The sequence below is a fragment of the Bombus bifarius genome, unplaced genomic scaffold, assembly GCF_011952205.1.
Source record: "Bombus bifarius isolate JDL3187 unplaced genomic scaffold, Bbif_JDL3187 scf7180000007992, whole genome shotgun sequence".
NCBI lineage: Eukaryota > Metazoa > Arthropoda > Insecta > Hymenoptera > Apidae > Bombus > Bombus bifarius.
The window spans coordinates 2,629,323-2,649,766 of NW_022884373.1; the positions used below are offsets into that span (position 1 = coordinate 2,629,323).

Consider the following 20,444-nt stretch of genomic DNA (forward strand, 5'->3'; position numbering starts at 1 on the left):
GAGTTATATAATGATGTGTTCTGATGATATAATAGGTGAAACTGTTGAATTCTTTTGATGAAATTTTCTTTAGGTTCAGCTTTTGTTTTGATGAGATTTAAACACACTAAATCCTTTTAGTTTGCTTCAAAAGAACATGTTATATTTTTATGACGTACCTTAAGAATTCGTAAAGAGTAAAATATGCATATCTCAGTAATTCAACGTTCCTTTTATTGTCTTTGATTATGAAGTTTATTAAGTTTAACACGTGTGGAATTATTAAATCAAATTATCAAATTATGTAGAATTAGAAGATCTTCGAATATAAATTAACGTGTGCCATTTATTTATTGTTACAGCACCAAGATCATCCAGTGCAGGCACCAACAATCTACCGCCACTGACGTTCCATCAGGTTCATGGTGAGAATATCAGACTCTGCAATGGCGGTACCATCGCCAGAAGATACGAAAGCTTCTGCAGGGGCATCACATTCAGCGCACGACCCGTCCGGGTTGGCGAAAAGGTAAATTTCACTAAAAATTGTCACCATTCGCTCGAACTTACTTATCAAATTATTCGGTATTAATATGTTGCAACAAATTTTGAAAAATGTCTAACAAAAAACAGTTATTGTAAAGTGGACAATTTATAAATAGATAATTGGGAACAAGCTCTATTAACGTATTCTTGAATATTTATTTCCTTCACTATAATTCCACGCATAATTAATTATGTACTTATTTACCAACGCTCTTGATATATTTGTGATAACAATTAACAGAATCAATCAGTTTTAATCTAATTTTCTTAATCTAAAAGATAGTACTAATCCATCAATTTGACAAAACAATGTAACCAGAGAATTAGTCAAAGTTATACATCATTCTTCGTTCAAATCTCACTGAAAAAAGCTCATCAATCATCAAATCCGCAATTATACCAACACGAGTGCAACATTCTCAGGAAACACACTGTCGAAGTCAACCAACACGCGTAATAACAAGTCTCAGCGAGGTCGATGCAATTAATCGATTCGAGCCGCAGATATTTCCCCACGGTGGAAAACACCGTTTTTCCCGCGTTTCCTCGTTCTCTGCCCGTAAATCGTATACACCAGGGCGACGGTTAATTGTGAGAATCGGGTGACTGTTGTTCCGCTCGACGGCTTTCGTCATTTGCATTTTCTGCATGCGTCTATCGAACTTAACGAGCGACTGACCCTGAAGAATGGCCGAGTCATTTCACGTGGGCTGATAATTTAGCTTTAGATCAGGTCGATTTAGATTTTTTTCTCGAGGAGATCATTTAGTAAAATCCAGTTTATTTCTCAGCCGATACGAATACATTAAATTAAAATAGAAATGCAATAGTAAAAAATGTGAGCTGTGGTAACTTCGTTTGTAAATTAATTAAAAGTACATTTGCTTTTTTGCTAATTAGTACCGCCACTAGAAAACTATGCTAACCGCAAAGGGATAAATGTTACTTCAGAAAAATGGGCGTTGTGCGTTTATGGATTTTGGTGCGTTTATTTTCTCCACGTTAAAAAATAGGTTTTTGTTTTAAACTTTACATGGGTTAGATCTTTTGAGGATCTTTTGCAATGTTAAAACGTAGAGGGGAAGTCGAGGTTATTATTTGTTTTCTTTCTCCAATATATTTTCTTTAGAACACGATTATGCTATTATTCATTGGATTTGCTTTCTCAGAGTTGAAATAAAAACGAATGGCAATGAGTTATACTTAGATTAGATTGTATCAGATTTGTATCAGACATGACAAATAGCTAATTATACAGTTTCATTCGTGATCTGTAACGTCTGGAAAAGTGCCAGGAACCAATTAAGGGTGAAAATATAATGGAAGCCATTTATTGGGGGTTGAAAGCTTAAGCACTTTTCTGAAGTAATGTTTGAACAGCTCCAAAGGAACGTGCGAGTTGGTAAAAAACTGTATGAAAACAGAGGAGCCAATTAGGAATAAAAATGTAATGGGGTATAATTACCGAGGGTTGAAGCTTTAAACACTTTTTTTAAGTAATATTTAGACAGTACTAGAATAATATATAAGTTGGTAAAAAAAATTGTATTCAAAGAAAAAAATTCGAATTGCGTTTTTGGGTCAATTGTTATTTCTTGACTGAACAGGATCTTCTATACGCAAAGTTGTCCAGCTGATTCGAGTTCATTGATTCGGAATGGAAGCGCGTGGCAACGGGTACGAAGTTACGTTGTGGAGGAGAGCGTGGGCGAGCCATTCGAAGGCTCGTCGTGGATTTCACTAAACGCCTTGGAATATCGAATTTCCACCATCGCTTGATAAACGATTCGATTTGTCTCGCGAGACTTGTACGATTTGTTTCAATCTCAACCTCTTGTCATGCGCTTCTATTTGTGCTTGTTTCGATAGCGTTAAGTGCTTGTTGCTATGATATCGTGTTATGTGCAAGATATTGAAACGTTATGTATAATTTGTAATTAATCTAATCATCAATTTAAAGAACTAAAGCTATAATTAGAATCGAAATTGAATTTTCATAAAAGAAATATGACGTGCTTTTGTTGAATGAGAACAATAATTTCTAATACGATTTTCTCCTTTTTTTTTTTTTAAGTATATGTATATAGAACTTTGGAATGTGAGTTATCTTAACTTGATATCTATCTCTGTGTGATATCCAGCAAATATCACAAGTGTTGTGTTTATCTTCGAGATCTTCTCCTAATATTGATTTTTCGATATTCGGTAAATACATAGTGACGAATTTATAGTTACCTCTATGTACGTATACTTTATAAATTGCTGCAATTAATTTTCGACTCGTTTTGATTAGATTTGAATGGAGAAAATGAAATTAACACTGCAAACATTGTTTCTGTATAGATCTGTTTTGATCAAATTTAAATCTCGTTTCGAGTGAAAGAGTTCCGGCGAATTGAATAGGCAAATTCAATGGCTTAATTTTTTTATTTATAATCCAAGAAATATATGTAATATGTTCGCCAGCAACATTCGTCGAGAATTTGAAAGTCGATAGAAATGATGGAATCATTCTAAGGTATTTGCGTAGGTGCACTAGTCTTAGAAATTATATCTTAAATTACTAGGAGAGAAATCATAATCACGCGTCTTTGCGTCACTCGACACAATTGACGCAATTAAGTCAATCATCAATAGTATATTTCTTCCTTTCCATTCTTATCTAACAATATCGATTATAACGTACGAGGAACTCTGTCCATAAAATCGCATAAAAATCGAAAGTATTTATGAAATTTCTCTATTGTATGCGTTTTCTCCGAAACGCTTCGAGCAGATCTATTTCATCGGTTTCCTGGTTTCGTCGGTCGTAATAGAGAATCGTAAACCGCGAAGTTAGAGGTTTAGACGTAAATCGTTTAAAAGGCAAAGCCATCAGCAAAGACATTCGGTTCTAGGAAAAAGAACATCGGCGCGAACTCGATATTTCGTAACTGTTCCCCTCTGTTAACTATCGCCTTTAAGATTTTCGTCACGTTCAGCCTCGTGACATAACGTGGCCGAACTTGGTAGTGAAAAAGAGTCTTGTCGTACACGAAATCCCGTGATTGAACACTACGAATTGCGTATAAACGGGAATATTCCTTCGAGAATAACGAAAATAATTTAGAGCTGGAGAATAATTTGAAAGCTGGGAGAAGAACTGTTGTATTTACATGATAAGATCGGAAAGTTCGTCCCATAAGAATTCTAGGAACAGAAGGTTCAGGTAGTTACGACCTATTAAAAGGATTCTCATGATCAATTTGTAGGCCAGTGATTTAGTGAGCCCGTCGTGATGTATCGACTTCCGATAGAATGTTGGTAATTTGAAAGAAATTGTAGGACTCCAAATGTTTTAATTGCCAACCTGAATTCCGGTTGATCTCGTTGCTCAATGAGCGAAGCATTTCCAAAGTACGTAAAAGGAATTAAACGATAATTGCGCGAAATCTTATATGCGTTTGTCGGAAATTGATAAATTGAAATTGTGAAACGTTCTTATTAGAGTTGAGTGAGAAGTGTTACGATTAATCATAAATGCCCACAAACATTTCTACATCACAGAATTCCTCAGACTTACAATTAAATCGAAACGTAGTTCTTCTATCATTATCATCTTCATTCACAATCAGTACATTACGTTACAGTCGTTAAATACAGAAGCTCTCGGTAAAATAACGAGACCTGATTAAATACTAAAATCTTAAAGATCGTAATAGCTCCATTAATCCAAAATGGCAATAATTCCTCAATGACTCAATCTCCGATGTAGGATTATTATTATTATTATCTGTTGATATAATATTATTAAAAACCACCTCCTTTCATATCATAATCTTAACTACCACATATCTCAGTCTATCATCCTATACAAACAACCATCCCTTTCTTTATATCACGACTCCATTAGGATCAATGACAATCCCCCAAGATATAACAATAAGACCATTTAATATCCAGCGTGAAATTTATAATTAATCTTTGGATTGTGAAAGCTAAGATAATTTCCCGCTGAGTCGATTTGAAGTTCGTTTTATTCTAACCAATCTCTTTTTTCTTTTTTCAGATCTGTGTTAAATTCCTCGAGATCTCGGATAATTGGAGCGGCGTGATTCGCTTCGGTTTCACTAGCAACGACCCGATCAACCTGCGAAATGGCCTTCCAAGGTACGCCTGTCCGGACTTGACGAACAAACCCGGTTACTGGGCGAAGGCCATGGCCGAGAGGTTCGCCGAAAGGGACACGGTACTCTTCTATTACGTCACGTCCGCTGGGGACGTGCACTTCGGCGTGAATGGCGAGGAAAAGGGCGTATTCTTCAGCGGCATCGAGACACGAGGTCCATTGTGGGCTATCATCGATGTCTATGGCAACAGCACAGCCATCGAGTTTGTCGATCCTAACAGACAACATTTCAACAACATCAGGAGAGGCACCGAGCATAGCAACGAGGATAACGCGCAGCACAGCAGGCACTCGGCCATGGACGACGCGAGCAACGCGAGCAGAGACGTTGAGAGGATCATCGTTCCATCCATGCAGGGCATTTCGATCCATCATGAGCCCGACGTCGAGCTACCTGGACTCAGGTTTCAGCCTGCCGGTGTCATCTTCACGCCGTTACCCTTCCACTTGTGAGTATCTTCGGGAATCCCTTTGTCTCGTAATCGCATCAAAAGCATCTTCTCATCGAGCACCATGATCATAAGATCGAGCTTTAACCCTTTTGAACATAATGGTGGTTGGAGACTGTGATGATCACAAATGAAGCTTTTTACAAACTTTGGAACTCTAAACCGAGTCTCCACTGAAGCACCAAAAACGAGGAGCTGTTTTGTCGGCGCTTGTTTGTCCACACTAACGACTTTCTCAAGAAACATGAAAGAGTATCGAAAGGTTGGCCGTTGTTGCTTCAGCGAAGACACGGCTTTATAGTTGGTGTAAGAAATAGGGTTCAAGAAGATTTTAATAGGTTCTATTTTGTCCTAGTATAGAGTAATATATATATAACGAGACAGTGCTGAACATAGATGAAGATTTTCACGATTTGATAGTTCTTTATATATGTTGTTGGCATAAAAAAGAGGCACTTCGGGAAGAGATCGATAGGTCCATGTTCTATCTCACCTAAAGCAAAATATGGTTGAGTAGAATGTTTGTACCAGTTTTGTTCTGAAGCTTTCAGATAATTTAAATTATAAGAATCGTGACAAGAATTGAATTAGCACGATACAAGACTGTAAGAATCCCATGGGCTGCTATTGATTCGTTCGTAGCCACATTGTACAGTTAGAATGGTCTTCCGGTGTTATTTGTTCTCTAACTCGCGTCGATTACCATCGCGTGTTATGTCTGTTCCGTGTGGCTTTACAATGGGTGAATACTAACAAGGCCTTTTTGGAAAATTCAATGTACTTCGCGTTGAAATTATGTACACTTTAATTGTTTCCCTCATATAAATGTGCTCTAAACGAAATTTTTAAGTATTCTGTGAATTTCTATAAATTATCAAATCCTGAATGTTGATTTAACATGATCAATTTATAAAAGTATACATAGTGCAAATTGCTCAATTCAATCCATAACTCTTTCAACATCTCTCTCATGATATTATCTCATTGCTACAACTAATTAAGTTTTCAAAACTTAATATGCACATTCTTAGAATTAATTTAAACTTCCCTTCACTTAACTACAAGATCTTCTATTATGCTCGCCACGTAAAAGCTTCACCTACCTACATAATAAATGACTTCAAATCAACACCGTGACATCTCTCCCCCACATCCTAATCCTTCGACATTAAACATCAAGGCAACGTCAGCTTGCTTTAAACTGACATTTCCAACGTGGCTACCGTTCCGCAGTAGACCATCCTCTAATGGATTCTTGCTTCCTTCATTTTCCAGGACCCGAGGTAGAAACATCCGCTTCAGTAACCAGCAGTGCGTGGCGACGCGGACCGACACGGAATTCTGTCACGGCTATGCGTTTACGAGCCAGCCACTGCTATTGGGGGAGCGATTGGTCGTGCAGATCCTCGCTACAGAGCCTATGTACGTGGGTGCTTTGGCTCTAGGTCTGACTTCTTGCGACCCAGCTCGGCTAACCGCCGAGGATCTACCCGACGACAGTGATCTACTACTGGATCGTCCAGAATATTGGGTAGTCTCCAAGGATGTGGCATCCAGCCCTCAACCTGGTGACGAGATAGCCTTCACGGTAACTCACTTTGGCGAAGTTCAAATGAGTAAGAATGGCGGACCACCGAACGTAGTGATGCACGTGGACCAAAGTCTTCAATTGTGGGCGTTCTTCGATGTGTACGGTAGCACGCAACGAGTCAGGATGCTGGCTGAGAGGCCCACGTCACCACCGCGACAGCGCCAAAGCAATCCATCGCCAGCTACCATCTTACAACAGCAGCAACAGCAACAACAACAACAGCAGCACTGCAACCACAGTAACGCAGCTACAGAACTGTCCAGATTTTCCGAGATGGTTCAGTTCAAACCAGCCATTGGCGGAGGCACCGTACTGGTGGTGAATCTTCCTCCTCAGACTGGTTATGTTACACCGTCCTCATCAACGCCACAGCCTACTTACGCCTCCGCTGGGCATAGGAGTCAACACGTGCACCCTCCAGCAGTCACTGCTTCGTCGTCCACGGCGTCTACGGCGTCCACGTCGCATCCTGGATCTTCCAGACAGTCCTCACCGCCTTTGACAGGCACCATGGCCAGTACAGGTTCCTCTACGTACGTGGAGCCAGTGAATTACCAGAGTCTTGACGGTACTCTTACCTCTCAGGCGTCTTCCCACCTGCAGCAATGGAGCGAAGGCCTTCAACCTACGCCTGGACAGCCAAACGAGTGCTCGGTCTGCTATGAAAGAAGCATCGATAGTGTGCTGTACATGTGCGGTCACATGTGTATGTGCTACCCTTGCGCTATTCAACAGTGGTGCGGCAAGGGTGGCGGACATTGCCCACTCTGTAGAGCGACCATTAGGGATGTGATCCGTATCTATAGATCCTGAACGACGGCACAGCCACTCCGCGGAAGGAACGGTTCCAGGGGCTGATGCCCGACCAAATCGCGTTGATTCGTTTTCTCTCGGAACAAACAACCGCCGCCATTGTCGTACAGTTCATCGCATACGATATTTTGGAGTTCTCGTCTGTGGGGAAACTATATTTATGCTCAGGATAAATAATATCTTCGGTAACAAGTTCGTAGAAGCATCCAACTGTTCTTCTGCTCATTCTTCTGCAAATTTGGTCCTATTTGATGATGAGTAGTTTTGTTGTTACGAGATTCTCAGGATCTTAGAACTTTAAAAAAGCAGTGAAGATGACGCAGAAATGATAACTCAGATGAAAAGATGAGATCAATCGCGTTTATTACCACCAAATTGATATAGGATTGTGAGACGAGAACACGCGAAGTATCTTCGTTGAACCCTAAAGACTGCGAGGTTCTGGTTCATCGGCGGTTTTGCTGTCCTTGTAACGTCAATGAGATTCGCACAGTGTCGTTGAACTATCGTATTCGGTTGCAAACGAGTGACATAAAGATTCTGTGTACGCCTTCGAGCTTGGCAGAGAACAAAAGGAATGAGTGAACGTATGAAAGACGAAGGAACGAGTGAATGAAGAAACTAAGAAAGAAAGAGAGTAACATTGATCTTAGATATTTTCACAATCGACATTATATATAGTATATATATTATCGCTACCGTTACTATCATTACCACTTACTGCTGCTACTATTCTCAACCTTTAGTTATTATTTTTATTTGTACGACTAGTAATATTATTATCACGATTCTACAACGACAATAGTGGTCGTCACGTTATTCTTATATGGAGAAAAGTCACCCTAACGATGGGTATCATTATTTTTTATCGCTGTGAACAGATCAGACCATCGTCTCCAAAAAGAGCGCCATCTGGATCAGTCGAGACCGATTCAATTTTATTTTATTTAACAATGAAGTAAAATAAGCTCGTGTGATTATTAAGGCAGGCGCCGTAGGGCGCGTGTAAGTTAGAATTTACGTCGCTTTCACAACCTTATCTGGGTTTTTATGTTATTCGTTTTACTCCTTCGTTTTTTAATTTGCTCTCGCAAAGTTGGAACGACCGCGTCACAATCGTGTCCTCGAGCTTGCAGGACGCGCGAGTACGCGTCTCTTTCCTTGTTTGTTACTTTCGACAATAACGCCTGGATATGTAATGTATAACTTTGAAGTTGTTAGCGGTTCAAGCGACCATAAATAACTGTGGTGTGTGTATAACTGACTACTACGTATAAACGTCGTACGTATTACCAAAGAAACAACGCGACACGTATGATTCCTCCCCCGCTCTGCGTACGTTTCAATACGAACTCGCACGCAGTCCTCCACGCAGCCAGCCTTAGAAGGACGATGGTTTTTGATACGTTTTAGAACTTAGCATTACCGTTTTCTACCGAATTCGCGCGCCCCCAAATGCTACACGAAGAAACAATGTATACTCGTCTCTGGCAGTTGCAATGTGCAGATCTTAGCGACATGTTTTTTATCCAGAATCTACGTTTAATTGGTCTACTTGCGAGGGTTGAGGTTTTCGAGTGTAAATAATGTTCTTTTGGATTATAATTTCGCTACTCTTTTAATATTGTAGAATCTTTATGAAAAATAATCCTTCGTGCTATATTTGATATTAGCTTTGTTATCTGACATCATAGAGACCTTGCCTAGTATTATAGCGAGAAACAATTTATACATTGAGTCAGTTGCATTACACAAGATTAAAGAAAAAGAACTAGAGTTCATCTAAACGATGAAGTTACAATGTTAGTTTTTCAAAACCATACAGTACAAGTTTCAAAACCTCTAAACGCCAAAAATCAGGGCAACAAAGGCCAAGAATCATTTGTATAAAAATTGTTCATCGTAAGGAGCGATCCAGCGAGACGCTAAACATATCTTTAACCGCAGATCTCCGCGTTATATTCCTAACTTTATTGACGACAAAAGTACAAGCGAAGTTACTATACACTAGATTGCATAGCGTTCTAAGGGGCAATGTTTAGAGGCTTTTATCAGTGTTGACGACTAAAATGGAATTATTTGAGGTGCTCGATAGCCAAGCAGACGATCGAATTCCAAGAACTTCGAATCCTCAAAACATTCGTATACACTTAACTAAGCCAAACAATTAAGTTTCGATTATCTGGACCTAACCTTTCTCGGCCATCGAGTCTCTCATTTGTTATGGACTAAAAGCGATTTATAGAATTTCGTAGCGTCTCGTTCGATCATTCTAATCATCGTCCAACGATTGGAGCATGCATTTTGCGATTGTAATTTGCCTGGACGAGTAATTACTGCCCCTACGAGTTCGCGTTTCTTTGACGCGGACGAAATATCGAATCGACTGGCCGTGGAACGATAACAACGATTTTGTTGCACGGTCTGTCGAGTACACGAGGATCATCCTCTCCATGTGAGCGCTTTATTTTCGTACAGCAGCGAGACGAAGCCGAAGACGGCGACGTTTCTCTCTTCCACTCGGCCCACGGACGCAAAAAATCAAGTAAAAAAAAGAACGAAATCCTAACGACGACGAGAGACGAGCGTCCTCGAGGCCGTGCCTTATAGACATTTTACCGACAGTCGGCATCTCGCGTCGCGTGACTCGCGTTGCTCGTCTGAGCTTCCTCCTATCGATCGACAGAGATCGCCCTGGCCAGAAGTTCGTCTCCCGATCCGTTCGATTCGTTTCCGGTAATAATCCTTGCTCTACGCCTTCGCTCCGTTGAGCCCAGCTCACAATTATCATGGCGTTTCAAACGTTTGTGAGGGTAAAGTGACGAGCAACACAATTATTACGCTATTTATCATATCGGTATACCTGTCTTTGATCTTGTGGTTCCTGAAATTTGGTTCTTGATAGTACTCGAGCTTAAACCGTGTTTGTGATGCGTTTGAACGGAAATTAGATGTTAACTCTTTGCTGTTTTTAGGAGAATTAAGAATTGTAGGAAATAAGAGATTGCTTTAATTTTTGAGGGAATTTATTTATTGGAAAAATTTGATATTATTTAATGTTTGGAATTGGGCAAGACTACATGAGGTATTATACTTTATGCCTAAGTTGTATTGACAATAATCAAACACTGGTTATGTATTTCAATGTAAGAAACAATTATGTATATTGAGTTGCGTTCAAGACACTGGACATTCGTGTAATATGTTTTATAGATGTAGGTACTTAAATACTTCTTATATGAAATATACAGAAACACAACTGCCACTTTACCAGTCTAGTCTCTACAAAATTAAAAGAACCAAGTTCATTATTTTTTAAGCTATCTAATTTTAATTTCCAATTTTTATTGCTCAAGTTTAAAACAAACGTATCACAAATCGCAAGAATTAGTCTTCAATGTGTTCAGTTAAAAGGGAATTGTGGTTGCTCGTTCAACGATTATTCACAGCGTGATATCGAAAAATCCGGCGAAAAGTAATGATTAGCGTCGAGCGGCTCTTCCCCTGACAAACGTATTTGTCGATGAGGGCAAATTGTTCGCCTGGCGAAGAAATGCTCATCAGCATATATATTTAAAATGAGATAAAGAATAATAAAAAAGAAACATTCGCTGGAGAGAGAGAGAGAGAGAGAGAGAGAGAGAGAAAGAGAGCGAGCGAGAGAGAGAGAATGAAAGATGAAAAGAAAGCTTGAGACAGAGATATCGTGAAGAGTCAGGAAGAGATGAGAGAGGTCACATCACGTAAATTGGGATTGCGGTTCCTAGCCGTTCCCGGAGATGCGAGAGCAAAGCGACAATGAGAAAGAAAGAGACACAAGGAGCGAAAGAAGAATACTGTCGTCGGACAACGGATGCGCAATAAAGAGTAGTGAAATCTCTAGTCCAGCGAGCGGCAGCTTTAACTTGCCTGCCAATCCAAAAAAGAAATGATGAGATAAACGATGATGATAATGATGATGATAATTGTATTTGAATTAAGGAGAAAAAGAAAAAAGATGGTCTCTAAAAGAAAAAGAAAAGAAAAGCGGTCAGAGTATGAGAGGGAGAGAGAAAAAGAAAGAAAAAGAAAAAGGAGAGAGAGAGACAGAGAGAGAGAGAGAGAGAGAGATAAAAAAGTATGAAAGGATCGCGTAGGTGTATTTGTACGTGAATGAGAGAAAATGAACAGAAATTTTATAAAATACAAAGTTTTAAAAGAAAGAATTTGCTAATATATGGCGCGTGTCGAGCAGAAGCATACCAATTCACGTGACACGCGCAACGAGAATCTTTTTATTAGGATACTCTATTTACGATAGAATCATAATAGTCGTGATCGCGTTTGACTTCGATGAAAGGTGTCACAGGCGAAACGTCGTTCAATATTTGCTCTTCCTGTTTCGTGTTTTACCAGAAAATCTAGAAGAAGAAAATAAGAAAGAATAAAGTTCCGCCATTGAACGTGTGAACCTACGAACAAAAACGATCGATGGTATCTTTTTCTTTGTCGATGAAGGATATTCTAGATAAATATTATATATTGATTATTATCCTAAGAATCGAATGAACAGACGCTCTCGTTGATGCCACCGGGTCATTGTCGTCGTGATATATTATCATTGTATGTCGGTGTACCGATCGATCGATGTTTTTTATTTTTCATCATCGTCGTTGTGGTTCTTCTCACGTTCCCCTACATTCATCATCCTTCGCCGTTTTTTCATCGCAAACGCATCTTTTTCTTTTTTTTTTCTTTTTATATAATAGACGTACTCGACCAGCAAGCTGGGATTTCCTTTTCTCGATTGTCACGCGAGGACACTCGTCTAGATCTTCTTTTATATTTTATCATTATTTTTTTTATTATTATTTCTATTATCGATATTACTATTAGGTTTATTATTATTGATTATATTATTATTGAGTTTGTCTTGTACCACTCGGCGAGAATGCGCACAAAAGAAAGAAAAAAAAAAAAGAGAAAGAAGAAAAGCAATTTCGAAGCGTGCGTTGCCTGCAATGGAAACGTTTCGAAGCGCGTTTTCATATCATGTTATTACACCGAGTGTACTGTCCGTTACGTCGTGGTTTGGAAAGAAAGAAAATGGAAAAAAATAGAAGAAAAGATGTCACCCTTGTCCCTCCCCTCGAGATTGAAAGATGATTCTATGTGCGATAAAAGTTCTCTGTAACTGTAAAGCTGTCGATTACGAATTTATACATATGTAATATAATTCGTGTAGCCGCGTGCTGTCCTACACAATAAAAAGCCTGTAATATCTATGAATCTTTGTGTCTTCCTCCAGTTGTATCATCCTCTTCTCTATAAGAATACCTGAATTATTTCAAGAGCAGACAGTTTAGCCAAGTTAGACCAATTAGTTGAACAATTTTATTGATAATAGTCCAAATAGTCAATAATAGCAAGATAATAGATAATATTGATATTGTAATAGTCCAAAGAAGTTGATTTATGTGGAATAGATAAAAAAAATGTTGAAAGAGATTTTATCAAATATTATTCTATTATATCTTGTAAAGTTTAGTATTAAACGAAGATAGAAGAATTTAGAAAAAAATAAACCTTTATTTACAATATAAAAGTTTACAAATGTGTATATGTACATTAAAAATAATGCTATCTATTAAAACAATGACAAGTACAAACAAAATCAACGAAAACAGTGTACAGTTTATACAAAATAGTTGTGGGAATTGGTCGTTCTCCTAAAATATTCCTGTGTAAAAAGATGGTTTTCTGACAGGAACATGTCGTCTGTTTAGTTTTCATCTTCACCTTCGCCAGCGTCCGTCGAGTCCATGCCAACTTCTTCGTAATCTTTTTCTAAAGCGGCCAGATCTTCTCTGGCTTCGTTAAATTCACTTTCGTCCATACTCTCTTGCACGTACCTAGATTTGGAAATTTGAAATTTAATTTTAATTTAATTTTTCCTAATTCATCTTTGTATCACGGTCATATATAATTTACCAATGAACAAATGCACGTTTGCCGAACATGAGATCAAATTTTCTATTTAGTCTGGTCCATGCCTCAGCGATTGCAGTAGTGTTTGCAAGCAATGCCATCGCTCGTTGTACTTTGGCGAGATCTCCTCCAGGAACTACTGTTGGTGGTTGGTAATTAATTCCTACCTAAAAAATCAAATTTACGTCTTTAATTACCTACTTTTCCTCAAAATGTATTTCTATTTTTCTATCTATGGTATCAGTTCAGAATATTTCAAATAAAAACGATTATAGATCTCATAAAACACAAGTTCTTTCACTACTAAAATAAAATCCGTCTACCTTAAAACCAGTGGGGCACCAATCGACGAACTGTATCGCCCTCTTCGTCTTAATAGTCGCAATAGACGCGTTCACGTCTTTCGGGACCACATCACCTCTATATAATAAGCAGCACGCCATATATTTTCCTCTCTGTGGATTGCATTTGACCATTTGCATTGCAGGCTCGAAACAAGACGACGTTAACTCCATCACCGTCAATTGCTCATGATAAGCTTTTTCAATCGAAACAATTGGCGCATATGTAGCCAAAGGAAAGTGAATCCTGGGATACGGGACCAAATTCGTTTGGAACTCCATTAGATCCACGTTCAGAGCTCCATCGAACCTCAAAGAAGCCGTGATAGAAGACACTATTTGTCCAATTAATCTATTCAAATTCGTATAGGTTGGTCTTTCTATATCTAAGTTTCGCCTGCAGATATCGTAGATCGCCTCGTTATCGACAAGGAACGCGCAGTCCGAGTGTTCTAGTGTCGTGTGCGTAGTTAAGATGGCGTTGTAAGGTTCTACCACCGCGGTGGAAATTTGTGGAGAGGGGTAAATGGCGAACTCGAGTTTAGCTTTCTTGCCATAGTCCATGGAGAGGCGCTCCATTAGAAGGCTGGTGAATCCTGAACCGGTACCACCACCGAATGCGTGGAAAATTAGGAATCCTTGGAGACCGGTGCACATATCGGCGATCTTGCGAATTCTGTCCAGAACCAGGTCGATTATTTCCTTTCCCAGAGTATAGTGTCCTCGAGCGTAATTGTTCGCTGCATCCTCTTTACCGGAAATTAGCTGTTCGGGGTGAAATAGCTGATGGTAGGTTCCTGTCCGAACTTCGTCTAAAATGTAGAACGTTTGGAGATGTTGGAAATCGAGATTTTTGTCACTTTCTTAGATTCTTATGACATGTATCATATTTTATAATCAGACTGCGAATATTTATATATGTTCGTAAGATTGTAAATATAATTTAGAAAATTGAATACTTTATATGGTTCTTCCATGCGCATTCTGTGCGTTTTTGTATCTTCAAGTTTCCCATAAATTCATAAAAATCCACGGTCTGTTTATATATCGTATAAAGTATGTCTATTGTATTATGTTTGCAGAGAAGCTTATAGTAAATAATATGATTGAGAGTAGTGTGTCTCTACGTTCAAACTTTGTATACAGCAAAGAATGATTGTATATAGTGGAAATTAGTTTCTTTTACTTTCATATTTTCTTCAAATAATATATAATATTTTATAATACATATATTATGCAAAATACATATGTATACATGTTGTAGTATCCTGAATACGTAATATTTATTTATTCTTTGTGATTAGGTTAGAATAAAGTATGACACGATAAAGAACTATAAGATAATTTGCACAGAGTAATTTTTAAATAAAGTTTATGTTATTTAAATTAAAACTACCAATGACTGTAGGCTCAAGGTCCAGAAATACAGCTCGCGGGACGTATTTTCCACCGCCGGTCTCGCTGAAGAAAGTTTGAAAACCCTCATCGCTAGAACAGCTCTGAGGCGGAAGCATGCCGTCAGGTTGTATGCCATGTTCCAGACAATATAATTCCCAGCAAGCATTGCCCATTTGGACGCCGCCTTGGCCAATGTGGACCGACAGTACCTCACGCTGAAAAATTAGATAAATTTATTCTTTAAAAATTATTTTTCTTTCGTACCAATTTTATAATTATATTATTAATATATATATAAATTAATTATTAATATTTAATAACGCACGTGCTGTTATTATATATGATATAAATTATTAACATAAATTAATAATGAGCAGATTAAATAATTTAGAGTTTGCTTTCTAGTAAATGTAAATCTTTTTGTATAAGTTTGGGGACCTTAAAATGTTATATATTCTTACAGGTAATTATTGGAATATTTTCTTATACGTAGATGACAAAATTAAAGAAATAATTACCATTATGGCGAATTATCGGTAATCGGTGGAAGAAAAGATAGGCGAGACGAATCTTCACAGGATGAACGTCCGAATTCAACTGAATGAACGACACATTTTGTGAAAGGATTTTGTTTCCGTTGCTAAGAAATAACAATTTGTAATGAAACATACGGTGTTTCAATTGCAAACTGCAGAATCGCTTCTTACATTGATTTTGAGTTTTCAAGAAATTATTTGATTATTTCCTGCTTCGCTTATAAATATGAATTTGTTTATTTACGCTTTCAAGCTTCGTTTATAAACATTGGTTTATTTATTTACGAAATTTCCGAAAACTTCGAGCGACCAGAATTTTGCTGGCTCGCCAATTGTTAATCTTGGATTTGTTTGCAAACACTGGCTTGCGCATTTTGTTCATTTACAATTTTGTTATTTGTTTATTTACATTTTCAATGATTATTTGCAAACATTGGGTTGTTTGTTTGGTTGAAAATGAAAAGTTAGCAAGTTTCCTCGTACTTGTGGAAATATCAGCCTTAAGAAATTCTTTTCAGAAGTGCACCTAAAAATTTGCCAAACTACTTATTTCTAGAATGAAATTCATAGAAATAGGAATTAGGAATTTAATTACGGGTAAATAATAAAACAATTGTTTAATTTTTTCCACGTAAAAATATTCATTTATCAAATAACTTTGGGGAGAATTATATGATTACAATAATTTGTAATTGAACAATATTTCTAGATTTTCTGTTTTTGCTTAATCACTACAAGAACGATCTTTTTATTGAACTACCCCTTATTCTGTCTTATCAGTACTTACAGTATCTTTGGCTTTCTACGTAGCTTACACATAGATTAATACTATATGGTACATATATTTTTATACAAATATTAACATTATAAGCATATCCTAATATTTTAGAATTTTTGCCTTAAGTAATAACAAATTAAAAAATTAATGTGTAACGTATCTTGAAATTACTAAAATGTTCTTAATGTCCTGAAGGCTATTAAAGATTGTTAAAATATATATGGTAGCAGTTACTATTGACGAATAAAGTCCACTTTTTCAAGAGATTAGTTACCCCTGAAAGCTGATCACCCCTGTTGCAAGGACATTTTTTCACCTACATCAAGCGGACGAGGTGGCCGAGAGGTTAAGGCGTTGGACTGCTAATCCAATGTGCTCTGCACGCGTGGGTTCGAATCCCATCCTCGTCGATTACTTTTTGCTTGTAACATTTTGTTGAATTTGATCTGTTCTTTTCGAATTATTCACGTAACACTCATATAGGAAATCATATACTTTTAAATATTAAAACTAATGAATATATATATATATATATTTATATATTTATTTCGTATTTCCACTTCTATATGGAATATCTTTCATTCTAATTTCTACATTCTACATTTCATTCATTCTACAGCGCATATCTCACATTCCGTGTATTCCCTACATTCCATATCCTACGCCTTTTTCCCTACATCCAAAATCAAACTATCAATTTTCCTAAATTCATTTCCCATATCTTACACTCTAAAACATCATAAATAATAAAAAGAAATTTTCCCACAAATCGTACAATGCAGTCCATAGCATGAAATTCATTTCTCACCAATTTCTAACAAGATCCATAAGAAATCGGTTTTTCCCACAAACAAAATTAATTCGTTATCCCACAAAATGAAATTCGTTACTCACAAAATCCACAGGAAATCGTCTAATCTGAATGAGTAGAATTGTTAGACATAAATTTGGAAAGTGGGAAGTAGGTCGTGATGAAGGATGCTGGATGTAAGAGGTGGAATAGTAGTATGAGATAGGGAATATTAGATGTCGGATGTTAGTATTGAGAAATAAAGTAAGGAGTATGAAATGTGAGATGTGGGAAATACATGCATATGTTTGTACAAACATTGTGCGTGAAGCAAATTCGATAAGTTAATTGTTGCTTGCATGTTAGTTATATATGACAGAAATGAATTGCATGCAGTTACATTTAATCTGGAGAAACAGACAGGCAGTGTCATAAATAAAAATCAAAACTGCTACAAGGAAACACTCCTAAGTTTCATTCTATATAAAGTATTGTTTATTCATCCAAATTATATTTATTATTTAATTATTATAAAAATAGCATTTATTATATATTAATCATCAAATTTGAATAGTATAACAGTAGATTATATATATAATATATAATTAATGTTGTACATGTGTCACTGATTGCAGAATTGAAATGTGTGACATCTATTTCTGTGTTAATCATTAAGGCACCTCTTAGATTGCAAATATGTTAAGCTATGAGATTCTTGGCAGTGAGCGAATTAAAAAAAGTTATATTAGTTTAGAAATATTTTTGATGGTGTTAGTTAATCATTTTCTGTTCCGTTTTAACGGACACGGGATATTTTCTTACTCTTGTCGTTTTCTATCGGCGGTGGCGGTCCTTTGGCGCTTTGGTGTCGACTATACACACTGGAAAGAAACGATTATAAGATACCCCAATAAGCGCTTATGTTTAAAATAAGTAGATAATACATACTATCTATATGTTTCAGAACGTATGTAATCCATAACATGAGAAATGCCAACTTGCAGTTGATCGCCTATTGGTATAACCCATGGATTAAACTCCATTCTAAACACTGCTTTATTACTTACTAAATCCAGATTTCCTAAATTATTAAATTTAGATTATTTTTTTTATTGGATCCATCCTTTTTTTTTAAAGAAGTTAATCTTATTTTACATGAGTATACATACCTAGTTCAGGAGGTAAAACTGTTAATCGATTCCCTTGAATGTGTAATTCTCTGAGTCGCGTTAATTCGCCAATTTCTTTTGGTAATTCGACTAAATCATTTTCCCTCAATACAAGCTGCAATAGGAACACACAATTAAATGCTAAGAATAAATAAGAGGAACAGAATCAGATTTTAATACAAGAACATGCTATTACTTACGATTTGTAAATTTTTTAATTGCCCAATTTCAGGAGGTAGATATTCAAAATCATTATCAGCTAAATACAGTGCTCTTAAGGTTTCTGTAAAAAGAAATATTCTTTGAATGTATAATTAAATATAATCTTAAAACATTAAAATGTTACTAACCCATCATAAAAAAGTTTCCTGGTAAATTCTTCTCGCTTAGATTATTATAAGTTAAATCTAAGACTTCTAATACTGGAAAAGCACCAAATCCACGTGGGAGCACATCTAATCTGTTCATCCTGTAAACGTATTTAAATAAAATGTTGTAAATTAATGATAATTCAAATAAAGAACTTACCCTACATTAAGAATCCGTAGCTTTGGCATTTGTGACAATGAAATTGGAAGCTCAGTAATATGATTATTAAACAGATTCAATATCTCCAAGTTGACTAGATTTGCAAGACCTGGCGGTACAGCTGTATAAAGGAAACAATATAAGTAAAAGATACAATTTGTCACAAATAAGTGTAAAAATATTTGTAAATCTACCTTGAATTTTATTGTGACTCAAAGTCAACCTTGTAATGTTAATCATATTAACTGAAACAGAAAAAATATCTTGGTCTACCATCATAAACATTTAAAGCTTAAATATATGTGTTCCAAATTGCCAAATGAACTACTATCATTAAATTATTATTAATCTAATTAAAATTATTATTAAATTGATGAATATGATCAACAATATCAACAACTGAGTGGATATTCATATTAATTTAGAAATTAAAAAGAAACATCACTCCTGTTAACAAAACAATCATCATTTCAAACATTTGGAACTTAAAAATGTGATTCAAAACAATAAATAAAATATAGTTAATAAAATAATATGAATATACTCAATAATAATGTCAGTAATGATACTGCAAACATTTATCTTAATTTAAATGTGAAAGAATTCACAAAGAAAAATTATTTTTGTTAACAATGTTCCAGATTTTTAAAGTATTATCTTTCAAAGTCCTTGTCCGCGCATGCGTGGACACGCCCACAGCGTGGACAAGCAACAAATGGCCACCTCGGATTTCCATCCGCTCCAAAAACCAGTCAGGACAAGTTGCCTAATTTGGCGAACGGAACGAGACCCACGAAGATATGGTAGACTCACGCAATCCTGGCATCTCCTCGAACGTCGAGATACTCTTATCCGCGAGATCCAACTCCGGATTCTGGATCTCGCGGGCCTCATCGAGCACCTTCTTCGCTTTTGACATCTTCCCCGCTGGAATACACGACACTGGTGCCTGATTCATTGCGCGCGCAATTCTACACACACGTCAGTAAGCTTTAAATAAACATGCGCGCAACCTCCCGCAACTTGACACACGACACGACTCACTGACTTCATTTTATCAGAGATGAGTAGGGAGATCGCTGATGATGGGAGAAATTCAGTCAAAACACGCACCACAAATTACCGCCTCTAGCGGTCAAACGCCAGAACTATATGCACATTTCTTTCACCAACGCTTCTGTTGGGAAGAATATGCAATCGCACAGCGAACGCAGAAGACGTGCATTCGTACCAAGCTGCACATAGCTGGTAGAAAACAGGCGCTTAGTGGCGATTCGAAAACGGGAGACAAAACACTGTACTATACATCGAGCAATTACAAATTTTTAATCGTAATTCTCGTATAAAAGTGCTTCACTTGTATTGGTCACGCGGCGGAATCAAAATATTGT

The 20,444-nt window shown here is 37.0% G+C and overlaps 3 protein-coding genes and 1 non-coding gene across 8 annotated transcripts in view; 2 read left to right on the forward strand and 2 right to left on the reverse strand.

Annotated features, from left to right (window-relative positions):
• LOC117205549 (protein neuralized) overlaps positions 1-12,814 on the forward strand; it is a 115,610-nt gene extending 102,796 nt beyond the window's left edge. For all 4 annotated transcript variants that reach the window (XM_033444073.1, XM_033444069.1, XM_033444072.1 and 1 more), the window contains exons 2-4: positions 342-508; positions 4,574-5,142; positions 6,418-12,814. In XM_033444073.1, the coding sequence (XP_033299964.1) occupies positions 342-508; positions 4,574-5,142; positions 6,418-7,546 (1,865 nt within the window). In that variant the 3' untranslated portion in view covers positions 7,547-12,814. The remainder of the gene's footprint in view (positions 1-341; positions 509-4,573; positions 5,143-6,417) is intronic.
• Positions 12,815-13,099: 285 nt separating this feature from the next.
• LOC117205659 (tubulin alpha-1 chain-like) lies at positions 13,100-15,462 on the reverse strand. Its single transcript, XM_033444299.1, has 4 exons — positions 15,251-15,462; positions 13,837-14,666; positions 13,517-13,680; positions 13,100-13,437 (listed from the first exon to the last, which is right to left on the reverse strand). Exons 1-4 carry the CDS (start codon positions 15,423-15,425, stop codon positions 13,308-13,310), a joined length of 1,299 nt encoding a protein of 432 aa, XP_033300190.1. The 5' UTR covers positions 15,426-15,462; the 3' UTR covers positions 13,100-13,307.
• A 1,432-nt stretch (positions 15,463-16,894) lies between these two features.
• Trnas-gcu lies at positions 16,895-16,976 on the forward strand. The gene has a single exon. It is a non-coding gene; the product is annotated as a tRNA-Ser (tRNA).
• An 852-nt stretch (positions 16,977-17,828) lies between these two features.
• On the reverse strand, positions 17,829-20,116 carry LOC117205660 (ras suppressor protein 1). Of its 2 annotated transcripts, none has more exons than XM_033444300.1 (8): positions 19,867-20,116; positions 19,248-19,298; positions 19,054-19,174; positions 18,876-18,994; positions 18,726-18,808; positions 18,526-18,640; positions 18,305-18,437; positions 17,829-18,237 (listed from the first exon to the last, which is right to left on the reverse strand). In XM_033444300.1, exons 1-8 carry the CDS (start codon positions 20,009-20,011, stop codon positions 18,153-18,155), a joined length of 852 nt encoding a protein of 283 aa, XP_033300191.1. In that variant the 5' UTR covers positions 20,012-20,116; the 3' UTR covers positions 17,829-18,152. The 2 variants fall into 2 exon arrangements, with proteins under 2 accessions (XP_033300191.1, XP_033300192.1); XM_033444301.1 differs by having other exon boundaries at positions 19,777-19,900.
• Positions 20,117-20,444: the final 328 nt, after the last annotated feature.